Raw genomic sequence first — 18,372 nt, 5'->3', positions numbered from 1 at the left:
GAGAATCAAACCTGAAGTAATAGATATAGAGCTTTCAAATTGAATAAGCTCTGTTTCCAGGGCTAAGTTAGTTCAAATGATCTGGATTTATTTACTAGTAATCTAAATAGAGGAGGGGGGGGGATATAATTGGAATTGTTAATGGGACTGACCTCCACTCAAGCTTTCTACTTGTTTACTAAGATTTTTTTTTCTGTCAATTCTGACCCTAGCCATTGTATGTTGTTAAATTGTGATAAGTGGACACCTCTTCTAGCTGCCCAGATACACTCCTTTTGCTGTGAGGAATTATAGATGCCATGTTGTTTTGGGGTTTAGAGGCCTTATTTATTTTGGGAGAATCCTTGGGTTTCCTAATGATCTGTGATCTAGAGGAAGGTAGAGTTAAGAGTCTTTAGTTTAAGGGTGCCATTTTGATCAGGATATCTTAGACATGAGAACTATGGGCATGGGAACATCTTTCTTAAGAAAACAGAAATCCAGGAGCATCTAGATGGCCCAGTGAAAAGAGTATCATGCCTCAAACATACTTATGGCTATGTGATGTTGGGCAAGTCACTTCATTCCAGTTGCACAAAAAAGGAGACATCCAGATACATGGGGTTCACTGTAGACTAGAGAAGAGAGATTTTCTTCTAGGTTGTCTGGCTTAGATTCCCTGGATGGTAGTGGAGGCAGTGATTCCACCAAAGAAGAATAGATATTGTGCACTTAAATAAAACTTTCTTTGAATATATGGGTGTGAGGGATAGGCCATTAGAGTAAGGTGATGATCAGTATTATCTTTTCCAAGCCAAAGGAGGAGAAGGTTAGGTATTTTGCTTAATTTCTTTAGGATCATATGTCCTGTTTAGTAGCACAGAAAACTGCTAAGCATCGAGATCAAAAATTGCTCGTATTTGCTTGATTTATGCACAGGGTCTAAGAGAATATACCTTTTATTGGTACTAACTAGGAAAACTGGCATTCAAGGTGCTTTCATTCTGCAATCCTTCCTGCTTCCTATGAATGTCATTAACTAGGAATTCTAAATCTGAATAACCAGCCTCCACTGTCACAGTGTTTATTTTTTAATACTTGCTCTGCAGTTATCAGCATCAGGACATTTTGTGACTTCACAGCATTTATTAAGCACTATATTAAACTAGTATAAACTGAGACAAAATGCCACAAGAATGATAAACTGGTGACATTTCTGAGCCTCTCTATAGAACACATCTACAAAGGCTGCATTTGGCTGATTATATTTTAAAAATCTCAAAGTCACATAACTGACATTACCAACATAGTATTTCTGAGTGATTATTATTATTATTTTAAAAAAATCTTTGGTAAATTTTGTAAGCTTTTCTGTTAAAATCATCAATTATTTAAAAAAAAAACCTTTAACTATGAACTCCTCCCCTTATAATCTCAGAAGTTTAGACATATAGGCTATGGATAAAAAGCAACTGGGGAAATGTTTCACATTTGTCAAACAGAAGTATATCTTCTCTCTCTGAATTTCTAGTACAGATTTTTTTCCCCTTTTTCCTTGATGGGGGGATAGTAAAGGAGAGATGGTAGTTATGTGACAATGTGATACAATGGAAGAACTCTGGCTCTTAAATCAGAGAATGGGGAACCAAATTCCATTTTTGATCTGAGTTTCCTAATTTGTGTAATAAGATTATTTGGAACACAAAGACTCTTAGGGCTGCTTCAGCTCTAAACCTACAATCCTGTGATTTTGTTTTATTTTGTAGTTTTCCTAAGTATATTTTAACCTCTGTGAGGTTATGTAAGTAACCTCTATGAGAATTGGAGTTATTTAATTCTTAATTATCTCTCTGTCAGTTCCAAATAAAGTGTTCTGAACATAGGGGACACTTAAGAAATAGTTAGGGAATAAATATAATGATACCTTTATTTATTAATGAGGAAAATGACCTGTTTCTAATAATGAAACTTGATTTGACAGGTGACTCTTTTTAGTACCATAACTTTCAGTAGAATGGGCGGATTTCCAAGAGGCTGGAACATTGGATTCTTAAAGACACACAATTTCCAATAGTAGGATCATTATTTACCAAAGTTATATATATATATCTTCCTGGTCCTTTCCCTCAATGGCAGAGGAGCTGTTCTAAAGACTTGATTGGGTCAGGAAGTTAAGACCCATGTAATGCTGTAGATACAGCTAGCTAGTAGACATGGGTCATATTGGTATGGATTTCCATTCACTTAAAGGCAAGAAAAGTCCCACCTACTTGAGGTGGGATCTTTTCAGACTTATTCCATGTAAAAAGGCAGAGGAGTCATCACATCCTATCCTGATAATCAGAACAGCTTCAGGGTCTGTGCTAAATGCAATATTCTTATTTATTATCTTTTCTAAGATATGGCAAAGTAGACTTTCATTTGTTCATTGTTATTTGACTATTCACAATTAGATTTAAACTGTCTAGGGGCCAGACTGTTTTAAGCCCAGCCAATGACATCTTCTTTCACTATTCTCATGCCTCAAGCTTCCCTGCAGTTTATGACGAGGAACCCCAAACTGAGACAAGTGCTCACAGCCAGCAGCGTCCCTGTCCTGCACTCACGGGGTGCTAGTTCCTTCTCACCCAGAGATGTTCCTCAGCAGCACAGCTGGGCCTGGAGTTCCAATCAGCCAAGGTTCACTCAGTCTTCTGGACTCACATGGTGACTCCACATGAGGTGAAAGTCTCTGGGTTCCTGCTGAGGCTCCAGCTCCTCCCAGGGCTCCTCACTTGTTTCTATGGAGCTAGCTGGTTTGCACTATCCTCAGATTAATACAGGCCTGGTGTCTTCAGATCTTGTTGGATTGTATGAGAAAGTCCTGTGTTCTGTCCCCAATCTTCTTGATTTTTCACCAGTCTATGTTTGCCCTGAAGTGCAAATTTGTTCTATTTGTTGGGGGATCTGGAGAGCTTGAAATTTAACAACTTATTCCACCATCTTTCCAGAATCCTCCCGGGAATTCCTGTCATGAGAACTTCTTATACCTGTTGAGATCACAAACTGTGTATGACTTCCAGTATTGTAGAAAATTGCTTAAAACACATACATAGTTACCTGACTTTCCCAGAGTCACTCAGCCTTGTTGTTCAGTTATCCTGACTCAACATGACCCCATTTGGGGTTTTCTTGGAAAAGATCATTTCCTTTTCAGGCTCATTTTACAGATAAGGAAACTGAGGCAAACTGGGCCCAGAGTCACACGTCTACTTAAAGGAGTGTTCCTCACTCTAGATTCAATACTCTAGTAGGGGTCCTCAAACTACAGCCCGCAGGCCAGATGCGGCAGCTGAGAATGATTATCCCCCTCACCCAGGGCTATGAAGTTTCTTTATTTAAAGGCCCACAAAACAAAGTTTTTGTTTTTACTGTAGTCTGGCCCTCTAATAGTCTGAGGGACAGTGAACTGTCCCTTTTTAAAAAGTTTGAGGACCTCTCTATGCATTATATCATCTAGCTGCTTTTTTATTCAATTAGTAAGATTAAGAATGATATTTTTATCCACTAGGTCATGTTGTTTTTAATTCAAAGCATTAAATGCTCATGTGAATTAAATAAGATAATTCTTATCAAACTAGTTTGGGGAGCTAAAAGCCCAATGAAGTTAGAGTGATATGACTATTCTGACTGGAAGCATTATTCTAAATCATGCTGAATAGTTCTTATCAGCGTAATACAATGGAAAGAGAGTTTGACCCAGGTTCATATTCTTTCTCAAAGTCCTTTAGCTAAGTGATCCTTGATAAGTATATCAGTCTTATTTTCCTCATATGTAAAATAAAGTTTTTGGACTTTTGATCTCCAGCCTTTGCCACCTTAAAATCTATGATCCTATGGTAATAAAAGTAGCCAATTTTCATATATCACTTTACAAAGCAACCGTCCATAACAATCTTAGATAGTTAAAGAAAATTCTATTGCCTTATGCAGATGAGAAAATCAAGGTGCAAAAAGGTTCTGACTTATCTGCAGTTATATATCAGTTAAACGTGGGACTGGAACTTGAACCCATCCTGCCAAAATACCCCTCTAGTCAATAAGTAACATTGATCCATTATGTGCAAAGGCATTACAATATACTGTCCTGGAGACAGGGGAACAAACAAACCATACTCATGGTCTATATTCTTGAAATTTTGGGGAGAGCTGTGGTTACAGTACAGGAAGATGCTGAATCTATCATGGTTCTGTGTCCCTCCCAAGACTGTGCTGACCACCTGTGGGTAAGAAATACAAAAAGATGAAATTCAAGCATGAACTTTTTCCACATTTTTTTTCCTGATAACTAAAGACTACGCTAAGGCAGAGAGTAGTCTCTGCATGTGGGAGGCAGCACACTAATTAAGAGGCCAGAAAATATAGATTTGAAAAGTAAGCCAAGAACCCACTGCCTCCCCCTCGTAGCTCTCACATAAGAGAAGTTAACTACTGGGCTTGTCAGCATGAGAGATGTCAGGCAGGCTTCTTTTCTTCTCTGATGGTGATGGATAGCTGAGGTCTCGTCTAGAGAGATCAGCAATGGATCCAATCGATCAGCTTTTCTGAAAATGGAAAAAACACTCCATGCCTTTAACCAACAATAGCCAGAGCACTGAGATAAAGTGATAACACTTTTTCAAAAAGCCACTTTACTGTCCAGCCTGTAACCACAACAAATTCTAACGATATTAAAAAATCCCTTTTTTCCTGCGTTTTGAGGAAATCACAAACTTATTTTTTCCTATTTCTGAGGACATGTTAACCATTGAATACTTAATATTTCTTCCAGAAATAAGAAAAAAATAAATGAATGTGAGAAGGCAAACCCTGAAGAGGTTGTTTTACAAAGAAGGTAGCCTCACCATACATTTGTTTATCTGTCAAGTAAGATTGATCAAAAGTGTCTGTGTGTGTGTGTGTATGTGTGTGTGTGTGTGTGTGCGCAAGCACATTTGTATGTGAGAGCTTGTGTGTGCACCATCCTTACCAAGGACAAAGCAATAGGAAAGCGAATCAGTAAGAGATAATATAGCAATATAAAAATAAGCAAGCAAATAGTGACTGAGAGGCAGGAGACTGGAATGTTAGAAAAATGATAGATTAAACAAGTCAAGAATAGTCAGTTCGGTGATCATTGTATTAATTTTCCATTTCAAATCAATTTATCAGCTTGGTGGCACAATGTATTGAATGCCAGTCCCAGAGTCAAGAAGACCCGAGTCCAAATTCTTCCTCAGACATTTATTATCTGTGTGACTCTGGGCAAGTCACTTAATATTGTTTTCCCTGGTTACCTTATCTGTAAAATGAGTTGGAGAAAAATAAAATGGTGAAGTACTACAGCATTTTTTCTAAGAAAACCCCAAAAGGGATCATGAAGAGTCAAACATGACTGAAATGACTATACAAGAAAACTGAGCTAGAGTCAATGATTAAAAAAAAAAACAACAACAATTTGCACCAAGTATTTTATATCTTAGTAGGGTACTACATGAATATAGATAGATGAGTAAATATGAGATCGCCTGAGGAGAGAGAGCGAGCACTAAAAGCTTAGGACATTGGGGGAAAAAATATCTTCCTGCTCAAGGAAACTAAGTTAAACATTCTTAGAAGTAGATAGAAGTATGGAGAGCAAGTAGTCTAGTCATGGGACAATTTTTAATGTTTTAAGTTCATGTCTATCTATCTCCCTTTCAGGTCAGTGATGAGGTCAAACAGGGAGCCAGACCTTGTGCATCTGGAGGCCAGGACTGTGGATGGTCGTAAGTACCCCAAAACCATTATTATATTAATTGAATCACTCTTCTGGGGAAATTATTGAGGCAAAATTTTGACTTACTTGGGCATGAATTCTTTTCCCCATTTTTCCAACTCCTGGTTTTTCTTGTGATAATAGATGGACCTCTATTTAGAGATCTCTACTCCAACCCACTTTGTGAACAACTTTCTTGGGAAGTAGAAAGACAAATAAACACATGGAGTTATCTAAGTTACCTGCATGTTAGTAACTCAGGCTCACAGGCTCACATGGGGGGTTTCACTTTGATACAGAAATTTTTTATTACTAAAATAAGTTTTTCTACTGGTATTCTTAGTTCTGTAAAAAGTAGGTCCATTCAATGCCCAGTTTCCTTTGTAGGGATTCACAGATTATTTTTCTTTTCTTCTTTCCCCTTGCATTTTGCTTTTCATCTGATTCATTACTTTTAATTTTCTCCTTCTGGGGTAAACTAGGAAAGCAGCAGCAGGAGATAAAGTTCTATGGAAGAAAGGAAAGAAAGAAAAGAAGGAAAGAAGGAAGGAAGGAAGGAAGGAAGGAAGGAAGGAAGGAAGGAAGGAAGGAAGGAAGGAAGGGAGACATACAGAGATAAAGAGAGAGAGGGAGAGAGAGAGAGAGAGAGAGAGAGAGAGAGAGAGAGAGAGAGAGAGAGAGAGAGAAGTAGTATTAGTTGTAAGTAGCAGGAGGGGGGAAAAAAGGATGAGGAGGAGGAATACTGGCCATTGGAGACAGAAGACTTGGGTTTGAGTTTAGCCACTACCATTAGCCAGTTGTGTGACATAGGAGAAGTTATTTAACCCTTCTGATTCTCAGTTTTCTAATCTACAAAATGGGAATTGTAATAACATCTCTATTTCTAAACTCATGGATTTCTGAAAACTATTAGAAAACTATTTATTTCTATTTCTATCATACCACTATATGATATTTAAAATATTATGTAAACAGGGTTCTTTGTTTCATAAGATAAACTTCAAGATCCTGATTGTCAAGGGAAAGGTTATGACAGTTTTTTTTTTTTTAAATTGTTGTTGTGATTGCTAAGTTACCCAGAAAAAAGGGAAATCAGCATGTCCCTGCCCTCTAGGAGTTTACATTCTGACAAAGTACTTATGAATCATGTAGCTACATTTGTATGAGAGTGTTGGGGTTCAAGAGGGATACGTGCTCAAGTGCTTTGCAGCTCTAAATCTGTGACCTTATGGCAGAGTGTGTTTGGTAGGGGTAGGGGGGGATTGGTATGATGTTCTTATATACTTTTTACTGTCCATGCTTTTCAATACTGTACACACATGTATTGCATTTTTATAGATGAAAATTCACTTTTTCTCTCTTGAGAAGCAGGTTTGTTCTCTGGCAAATTTAGATTGGGGCAACCTGGATTCTTTATGAAATGGTCATACAGGTGAATCTCTTTATCTGGATTTAAAAAGAACACTAAGAAGAATTTCTATGGATATTTTTTTTGGAATAAGGGAAATAAATGATTTTTGAAACAGTGCCCTCTCCTGTCCTTTGTATTATTTCCTTTTTCCATTTGAAGTCTGTAGTATATGCCTGTATTATCCCCATCTTGATTCTTATATGGATTTTTGTTCCCCTGTGATGGATGCACTTAGTGTGATTCTCATATGTCATCAATAGTAGACATTTTATTATAACATCCAATCTTGTTTTGTGTGGTTTATGAAAACTCCCTAACTTTTATTGGTTTAAATGTTCTCTTCAGATTACAGAAGAAAGTTTTAAAGAATGTCTGAGTTGGAGGGATCATGTGATTTAGAATCAGAAGAAAGAAAAATGAATGTTAGATTTGAAGCCAGATCTTAATATCTGGGTCAACTTGAACAAGCCATTTAACTATTCTGAGACTTAGTATCTTCATCTATATAATGAAAACATTGAACTAGTTGTTCCTATGACCTCTCATGTCTCTTCCAACTTGAAACCTATGAACTTGTTAAGTCCACCATTTTTTATTGAAGCTTTTTTATTTTCAAAAGATATGCATAGATAATTTTTCAATATTAACCCTTGCAAAGCTTTGTGTTCCATTTTTCCCCCCTTCTTCCTACCTTTTCCCTTAGATGGCAAGTAATCCAATATATGTTAAACAAGGTAACAATGTATGTTAAATCCAATATATGCATACACATTCATACAATTATCTTGCTGCACAAGAAGAATCAGAACAAAAAAGAAAAATAATGAGAAAGAAAATAAAATGCAAGCAAACAACAACAAAAAGTGAAAATGTTATATTGTGATTCCCACTCATTTCCCACAATCTCTCTCCGGGTGTAGATGAAAGCCCACCAATTTTATTTTATTTCATTAATGTATTTTCCTTTTAATTCATATTGAACACTCTTTTCTTTCACCAGCAAGTAAGATTTTCCTTGTTAATAAGAGAAAAATACAGTTAAGTAAAGCTGGCTGATTCATGGATCTCATCTTACCATATATACAGTATTCCAGATCATTAGCACCCTCCAAACTAATGAAAAGAAAGACACATATTTCTGAAATTTTTATTATTATTCTCTCTTAGGACCAGGATTAGTCATTATCACTCTACATATTCTGATCATTCTCTTAATTTGCATGTTTTCACTGTGAATATTATTTGCTTGGGTTCTAGTTATTTCACAGTGCATCAGTTCATACAAATCTTCCTGTGTTTCTCAGAATTTCTCATATTCATCATTTATTAGAATGCTGTATTATTATATTATATTGTTTACTATTTTTCCTTAACTATAATCCATGTGATTGGAATCTACTTTGTTTCTAGTTTGTTTTTCTTCCCTTTCCCTACCATAATTTATCCTTGTTTAGATTAAAGATTTTTAAGAAACTCCAGATATTCTTCCCATCCAAAATAATCCCTTCCATATCAAAGGTCTATTATAGCTTCTTGGAATCCTTTGAAGAAAAGAAAAGTATGGTGGGCAGTGTAGAAGAAATTTGTAGTGATCACAGTTCATCACCAAAGCAATGGTTATAGTTAGAGTTCACAAAGAGAAGAGTCTTCAGAAGTGAATGGAAAATCTAAGTGGAAAGATCAGGACAATGAACAGTTACATGGATATCTCCTTCTAGCTTACACAAAAAAGTAAGAGTCCAAATTTTCTATATTACCATTGCTCAAAAATAGAGTCTATTGAATCTGGCATAGTGAATAATTTTTGGCTATATGTTTATAGTTCTTTTACTAATGTTGCATCAAAAATGTGTGCACCAATAACTTTAGTAATATTGGTCTCTAGTTCTTTTTCCCTGTTGTATCCTTCATTCATTCAAATATTAGGGCTCTATTTGTCTAATAAGATTTTTTAAAATATTTTTATTTATTCTCAATCTTTGAGAAAAAATTGTATTGTATAGTTATAAATTGTTCTTAAAACTTTTGATATAATTTATCTTCACAACCATATGTACCAAGGGCTTTTTTTCTCTTTTGCTAGTTGCTTTATGTCCCTTATATGATCATTTTATGAGATGGAGCTGATGTAGATTAGAATTTCATGTTTTGTTATTTGGGGTAATTTATATTTTTATAGATAATCATTTTTCCCTTCAAATTTACTGTCTTTCTAACATATAATTGTATTTAATGTGTCTGGAAAACTTTTTATTTCTTTTCTCGGTTTTTTGTTTTATTTTGTTAATGCCATTTTTCTTTTTTTTTTTTATCACATTAGTTAAAAGTTTATGGGTTTTAAAAAAATCTTTTCCGTGAATCATCATTTGGTTTTATTTATCAGTTCTACAGCATTTTTATTCCTATGATTTTTTATTTCTGTAACTTTCAATAGTTCCCCCTTTCTGCATATTTTTTAATATGTTGATTCTATGGCTTTACAATTGCATTTTCAGGTCATTAATTCAGTCTTTTTCAATTTTGTTAATGCATGTTTTTAGAAATATGATTTTTCCTCTGAGAGATTCTTTAGCCATCTCTCCAACATTTTGGTATATTTTCTCATTATCATTCTCTTGCATATAATTCTTTTAAAAATAAATTAGTATTGACACAATATGTTTTTAATAAAGGGATAGTTTCTCTTAGTATGCCTCCTTTTCTCTCCTTCAAAAGATCTATCCCATATATAAAAATATTTTTTTTCATGACACAAAGAAAAAAATGAGTAAGACTAATCAATGCAATGAAAAATCTAAAAATATGTACAGCATATAAGACTGATACATCTCTGGCTAAGATGACAGGAAAAAATAATGATGATTGTTGGAGGGGATGTGGGAAAACTGGGACATTGATGCATTGTTGGTGGAGTTGTGAACGAATCCAACCATTTTGGAGAGTAGTTTGGAACTATGCTCAAAAAGTTATCAAACTGTGCATACCCTTTGATCCAGCAGTGTTACTACTGGGATTATATCCCAAAGAGATTATAAAGAAGGGAAAGGGACCTGTATGTGCACGAATGTTTGTGGCCAGCCCTTTTTGTAGTGGCTAAAAACTGGAAACTGAATGGATGTCCATCAGTTGGAGAATGGCTGAATAAATTGTGGTATATGAATATTATGGAATATTACTGTTCTGTAAGAAATGACCAACAGGATAATTTCAGAAAGGCCTGGAGAGACTTACACGAACTGATGCTGAGTGAAATGAGCAGGACCAGGAGATCATTATATACTTCAACAACAATACTATATGATGACCAGTTCTGATGGACCAGGCCATCCTCAGCAACGAGATCAACCAAATCATTTCTAATGGAGCAGTAATGAACTGAACTAGCTATGCCCAGAAAAAGAACTCTGGGAGATGACTAAAAACCATTACATTGAATTCCCAATCCCTATATTTATGCACACCTGCATTTTTGATTTCCTTCACAAGCTAATTGTACAATATTTCAGAGTCTGATTCTTTTTGTACAGCAAAATAACGTTTTGGTCATGTATACTTATTGTGTATCTAATTTATATTTTAATATATTTAACATCTACTGGTCATCCTGCCATCTAGGGGAGGGGGTGGGGGGGGTAAGAGGTGAAAAATGGAACAAGAGGTTTGGCAATTGTTAATGCTGTAAAATTACCCATGTATATATCATGTAAATAAAAGGCTATTAAATTAAAAAAAAAAAGAAAAAAAAAAGACTGATACATCTCTTTTCTTTACAAAGATATGTGGGTGGGATGTCTTCTCATATATCCTTTTTGGAGCCATTCTTGTCTTACCTTTTGATGGTTTTGTGGGTGTTCTTTCCATTTATATTAATTATTATAGACTTGGTGTATATTGTTTTCCTGACTTTTTACTTCACTCTCCATCAGATAATATGGCATTTTCTATGTATCATTTCTTAGAGTACAATGACATTCCACTATATTAATGTATTCTATTTTATTTAGCTATTCTATACTTAAAGGGTTTCTACTTTGTTTCTAATTCTTTATTACCATGAAAACTGCAGCTATAAATATTTTGCTCTTTGTGTGGACAATTTTCTTATTAATGAAATCTTTGAGGTATAATCCTCACAGTAGAATCTCAGGATCAAAAATTATGTACTTTAGTCACTTTATTTCCATAATTCCAAATTGTTTTCTAAAATATGACAATTCCACCGACAATGTTTTAGAATAGTTATCTTCATATATTTCATATAACTCTAAGTTATTTGTTTTTATTAATTTTTTTTAGTTTTAAAACGTATGAATGGATGGTTTTTTAACATTCACCCTTGCAAAACCTTGTATTCCAAATTTTTTCCCTCCTAGATGGCAATCAATTCAATATATATTAATCATGTGTAATTCTCCTATACGTCTTTCCACAAATATTATGTTGCATAAGAAAAATTATATTGAAGAGGATAAAAATGGAAAAGAAAACAAAACAGAAGCAAACAACAATAAAAAGAAGTAAAATATTATGTTGTGATCCACACTCAGTCCCCATAGTCATCTCTCTAGGTGCAGGTGTCTTTATCACAAGATCATTGGAACTGGTCTGAATCATTTCATTGAAAAGAGCCATGTCTATCAGAATTGATCATTGTATAATCTTGTGTTGCTGGGTATAACGATCTCCTGGTTCTCCTCATTTCATTTAGCATCAGTTCATGTAAGTCTCTCCAGATCTCTCTGAAATCATTCTGCTGATCATTTCTTAGAGAACAATAATATTCCATAATATTCATATACCTAACTTATTCAGCCATTCTCCAACTGATGGGCATCCTCTCAATTTCCAGCTTCTTGTTACAAAAAAAAAAAAAAAAAAAAAAGACTGTCACAAACATTTTTGCAAATGTGGGTCCTTTTCTTTTGGGATGGATCCCCAGTAGAGACACTGCTGGATCAAAAAGTATGTACAGTCTGATAGTCCTCCGAGCATAGTTCCAGATTGCTCCCCAGAATGATTGAATCAGTTCACAACTCGACCAACAAAGTATTAGTGTCCTAGCTTTCCCATATACCCTCTACCATTCATCATTATCTTTTCCTATCATCTTAGTCAATCTGAGAAATGTGTAGTGGTAGCTCAGTAACTCTAACTTATTTCAATGGCTTATTCTTTGATATACTTATTTTTCAGAATTCTATTATTAATTCTTCATTTATCTATTTTTGTATTCTCAATATCACTAATTTTTGTTGTTTTATGGTCTGTAAATAATGTATTTGTTATTTCAAGTGAAGTTATCAAACATTTATTAAGTATCTACAATATTCTAGATACTGTGCTAAATTCTAGGTTTTTTTGTTAAGGTCATTTTTACATTTATTTATTGCCTCTTTGGAAGTATATATTTTGGTTTTGTAAAGGTATAATGTTATTCTGAGAAAGTTATTTTAAAATGTTTCTTCAGGTAAATTTATTACTTTTTTCTAGCTCTATAAAGTAATTTTTGACATTTATATTAAATATTTAGAGATTGTTCAAATTTAATTTTCAAATTATTTATATCTTCCTCATTTGTTCAAATAACTATTGTTTAATATTAGCATAGTAAATTTTATTTCATTTTAAAACTCTTTTTAAAAAATAATTGTACTTAACTTTTCTTGGGACTTTTTGTTGGATTTTTGAAAATAAAATTTTCTAATAACTTCTAAAAGTGATTAGTGATTAGAAAATTCTAGTGATTAGAAAAAATTAGAAATTAGAAATTCTAGTGATTAGAAAAAAAAAAACCTTTGTTTATTTTGCATAAATGCCTGAGATGTCTGAATCGCCATCATTTTCATTGGCTATCAATCTCAGATTTGATATATTGAAACTTGAACTTCATTGTTTATTAAGAATATATTATTTCCTTTATCATAACAATGGAGTAATCCTGGGTCATTCACATTGAGATTTTCTAATAAACTATTTAATTACTCTTAGGTGCTTGCAAAACTTTTTTTTATGCCATTGAAATTCTGAAATTTCAACTCTATAGACCTTTAAGTTTTAAACATGATTTTTTTTTTCTAGTGATGAGTAATAAGGTAATTCAATTAGTACTTAGTTTTCTGTATTTTACAATTGTGGGTGTTGTTTTTTTTTCCTGCAACCTTTTTAAAAAATCATGTCTTTTTTTCCTTGGAAGACCACATGGTTACCTGAATGCTACTTGTTTTCAATTTTTGTGCCTTCGACTTGTTTTAAATTTTGAGGGCCAGAGGTGGGTCGTTACTATCTCCTTTCACTCCCTCCTCCAAGTTCTCCACCAATTGCTTCTAGAGTTTCTAGAACTTCCATTCTTTGTCTTCAGATATGTAATACACAAATATGAACATTCCAAGAACACAAATCCCTCCCTTTTAATTCTTATCCCCATCATATCTTATTCTCATCTCTCACAGAGACTGATCAGGTATAAGGCATACTATTTTGTATTGTATTTCTTTCCTTTTATGCAAAGATACTATCCTCAAAAACTAAATGTGGATGGAAATTCAATAAAAAGGATTAAATTTGAAAAGTTAATCATGTTGACATAAACCTAGGACCCTCTTCTCAAATGATCTACCTATTGTAGTATGGAATCCAGTAGGTATTTAGTAAACACTTATTGAATTGAATTTAACCTAAGCACAATACCTGGTTAATATATTTTTTAAAAGAATAAATATAATTTCATTCTCATGACATATCTATTTTCTTCTCTCTAGGAAACAGATTAGCAGTTCAGTAAGTGGCTCCAGATGAAGGAAAGAGAAAAAGCAAAATAGCAGCAGGGAAGAAGAAGTAAAGATGTCAGAGAGGAAGGTGTTAGTAGATGTAGTTGGCAGAATTTGTGAGATCATTTATCAAAATCAAACTCAGGGCTGACCAGTTGCTGCTGGAATACCAATATCTTTATATTGTCTCTTCCCTTTCTAGTTACTTGATAATTTTTTTTCTTTTTTCTCCACCCAAGAAAGTCTTTAAATATTTGGAATGAGAGAAGGAAATCTCAATATATGAAGCATATTATTTCAATATGAAATCTTAATCACTATGGGTTTTATGACAAGATAATATTTTGGTTTTATACATGGACATAGTATATTGGGTTTTTTTTAGCATGTCTGCTTAATGAAAAACCAACCTTTATAGAGATGCTGCTGACAGAAAACAGAAATCAAGGACCAAGTTGAAAATCTTTTGTGTTCTATCTACTAAATCCTTTAAAAAAATCTCTGATTCTTTCTTAGGGTTTGCTTTTGAGAATTCAGCCTGGCCCGATTATATATCCCCTCATCCTTTGATTTAAACATCATGATTTATTACAGTTTATAGCGCAGCTCATACATTTTAATGGATTTGGAGAAGATCCTGCTCCATTTCCCACAACCACATTCTGGGATGAAGTGATAGTCTGTGGCCAGATAGAAGTAGTGCTGATTCCTTTGAAATTAGTGTGCCTAGCATGTTACTGTTGTATCAGAGATGCTGCTCTTACTTGTACTCTCTGTCTGCATAGGGAGGTGTGCTGAAAAAAGCAATCTCAGATATAATCCATCATGGGCAGTATTATTAGGAGATTTTGATCATAGTTATTGGAAGTGACATTTGCCATTGGACCCAGTGTTTATCCAAAGGCAAACTCACAAATGAAAACTGTAAAAATGTCCTTTTCTCTGGGTTAGAGAGAAAAATGAAACAAGAAATTTGATTTTTAAGATGTGTAAATCATAGACATATGCATATATAGGAATGTATTATACCTTTAATCATATCTATGATTATCTTGTAATATATCTTGTAATATATAGATTACAAGAATCCAAGCTATGCAGCTTGTCCTTTATCTTTTCTTCCATTGACTTTAAAAAAAATACTTTCTCTCCATTGATGAATCCAGTGGATCTGTAAGTGTTTGAATAGTGGTGCCAATTATTGCTGGGGAATCACAGGAGACAATTACTCATTTCCATGTACTTTGGCTTGAGTTGAATAATCTTCTCTAACTTTCCCCTGCTGCTAATCTTTTTCACTTGCTGAGATTCATTGGATCAACTCTTCATGGGGGAAGTTTATACCCTGTGGTTTTATTGCCACTTACATTGGAAGTCCTTATTCAGAAAACGTTGCTTGAAATAAAACCCAAACTGGAATTTACAAACCATTCCTAATGAAAGAAGTTTTTCTCTACTCATCTTCATGTATCCAATTATATAAGAAGGAGAATTTAGAAAATGTCACTTATTCTCTTCACCTATTCAACCTGGTTCCCATCTTCCATGGTATGGACATGCTCTTTCATTTGTATGGGAATCGAATAACCAAAGTGCTAAGAAGATATAAAAGTTACATCAATTGTCATAATCCTTCCATTTGTTTAGTTTGGGGTTCTCAAAAGAGTTTCTTTAACCTAGCCTTCAGGGGCCACATAATAATTTTTATTTGCTTCAGTCAGTCAGCCAATAAAAATTTATCAAGGGCTTACTGGGTGTCAAGCACTATATTAATATAAGCAAAAAGAAAGATATTCCTAGTCCTTGAAGGTGCTTACATTTTAATAGGGATGGGGGATGAAAAATGGAGGTGGACAATAACTAAAAAGAGGGGAGGGAATAAAGTACCTGAATAGGGTTATAATATTGAAGTCTAGAGAGAGAGGCAGAAGCAGATCCGGAGAGGTATGGTTGGCCTGTGGTCCTTCTTCAAAATGATATTCCAGGAATAAATCAGTGAGGAAAAGGGCACAGGGACAGAGAGATGGTCCATAGTGAGAATATCTTCAGTATTATATCAGTAAAGAATGATATTTCTTTCAAGCCATTCTCCAATTGATAAATGGTCAAAGGCTATGAACAGATAATTTTCAGATGAAGAAATTAAAAGCATTTCTAGTCATATGAAAAGGTGCTCTAAATAACTGTTGATCAGAGAAATGCAAATTAAGACAACTCTGAGATATTGCTACACACCTCTCAGATTGGCTAAAATGACAGGAAAAAGACAGTGATGAATGTTGGAGGGAATGTGGGAAAACTTGGATATTAATGCATTGTTGGTGGAGTTGTGAAGTGATCCGACCATTCTGGAGAGCAGTTTGGAACAATTCCCAAAGGCTATCAAACTGTGCATACCCTTTGACCTAAAAATCTTTCTACTAGCATTATATCCCAAAGAGATCTTAAAGGAGGGAAAGGGACCCACATGTGCTAAAATGTTTGTGGCAGCCCTCTTTGTAGTGGCCAGAAACTGGATGCCCATCAATTGGAGAATGGCTGAATAAATTGTGGCATATGAATGTTATGGAATACTATTGTTCTGTAAGAAATGACAAGTAGGATATTTCAGAGAGGTCTGTAGAGACTTACATGAAGTGATGCTGAGTGAAATGAGCAGACTCAGGAGACCATTGTACACAGCAACAGCAAGATTATATGATGATCAATTCTGATGAATGTGGCTCTTTTCAACGAGATGATGCAGACCAGTTCCAATGATCTTGTGATGAAGAGAGCCATCTACACCCAGAGAAAGGACTGCAGAAACTGAGGGTGGATCACAACATAGCATTTTCACTCTTTTTGTTGTTGTTTGTTTGCATTTTACTTTCTTTCTCATTTTTTTATTTGATTTTTCTTGTACAGAAAGATAATTGTATAATTACGTATGCATATATTGGATTTAACATTTTTTTTACCATGTTTAACTTATATAGGATTACTTGGTATCTAGGGAAGGGGATGGAGTGAAGTGAAGGATAAATTGGGACACAAGGTTTTGCAAGGGTTAATGTCGAAAAATTATCCATGCATATCTTTTGAAAATTAAAAAACCTTAATAAAATAAAAAAATTAAAAATGATATTTCTCTTTAGAGATATTCCATTTCACAATGAAAAGAACACATTCTCTCACCTTAACCTTCCCCATTCTGAAAAATTACCACAACACCATTCACAAAAATTAAATGCAGTCATTTCCATATCTGGGGGGGAGGGATTTCTTTGTAAAGATTATGATCATACCATTCATTCAATGTTTATTGAGGATTTTGGGGGAAAGGAATTAGTAGGGGAAATATAGTTGGGATGTGAGAGCTTAATACATAAAAGACTGACAGGTTCTAGAAAGAAATATGATTCTTTCATTTTACTATCATTATTTTTGCTAAGGATATATTAACTGACTTCTCTCTTGTTTCATTCACAATCCTGGTGACTTGTTTCATGGAAACATGGCACTCTAGCCACTATGCCCCTATACTTGTTGCTTCCATAGTTATAATGGAAGCTCTGTATATCTATTGCTTGATCCAGGCAATCAGTAAGTGTTAAGTATTTACTATATGCTGGGCACTGTGTTAAGCACTCTGTATAAAAGAAAGGTTTAAAAAAAGGCCTTGTTTTCAAGATTACACTCTAATTGTGATTTGAAAAAGTAGACACTTAAGTACAAAAAATATAAATATAAGATGAAGTTAAGATACTCAATAGATGGAAGACATTAGACTTATGAGGAATTGGGAATGTCTTTTTAATCAATTCAACTGCTCTATCATTCTTACTTTCTTAGACCTACACATGTCTACAGCAGGGAAAAGTATAGATCAATAACAAACATTTACTACAGTTAGTCTTTTATTAGATAGCCTTCTTATAGAAATTGGGGATTTTAACTGGGACTTAAAGGAAGACAGGAAAGTCAGGAGATGGAGATGAGGATGGAGAAAATTACAAACATAGAACCAACGAAAGGTTTATAACCAATATAACCCAATTATACTACCAATGAAAATTCTTAGAGTTACATGCATGTAAATGCTTCATAAATCTTTTCATTTCATTCATTCATTCATTTACCTCCTAATGCACCTAATCATTTAATGTTAGGGAGTTCTTTTCTGATTTGAAGCCAAAGTTTTCTACTTTGTGCCTACTATCACTTAGATTTGTATTATGCAGGGCTCCTCAAACTTTTTAAATAGGGGCCCAGTTCACTGTCCCTCAGACTGTTGGAGGGCCGGACTATAGTAAAAACAAAAACTTTGTTTTGTGGGCCTTTAAATAAAGAAACCTCATAGCCCTGAATGAGGAGGATAAACGTTCTCAGCTGCTGCATCTGGCCCACAGGCCGTAGTTTGAGGACCCCTGACTAGAGCAAAACAGGAAAATGTCTAA

The 18,372-nt window shown here is 34.4% G+C and overlaps 1 protein-coding gene across 4 annotated transcripts in view; it reads left to right on the top strand.

Annotated features, from left to right (window-relative positions):
* Positions 1 to 18,372, top strand: part of SORCS1 (sortilin related VPS10 domain containing receptor 1) — a 704,073-nt gene that overhangs the window by 521,035 nt on the left and 164,666 nt on the right. For all 4 annotated transcript variants that reach the window (XM_031955813.1, XM_031955812.1, XM_031955810.1 and 1 more), the window contains exon 6: positions 5,701 to 5,765. In XM_031955813.1, the coding sequence (XP_031811673.1) occupies positions 5,701 to 5,765 (65 nt within the window). The remainder of the gene's footprint in view (positions 1 to 5,700; positions 5,766 to 18,372) is intronic.

This window comes from Sarcophilus harrisii, chromosome 2 (assembly GCF_902635505.1).
Source record: "Sarcophilus harrisii chromosome 2, mSarHar1.11, whole genome shotgun sequence".
NCBI lineage: Eukaryota > Metazoa > Chordata > Mammalia > Dasyuromorphia > Dasyuridae > Sarcophilus > Sarcophilus harrisii.
This window is presented reverse-complemented; position numbering and strand designations above follow the sequence as displayed.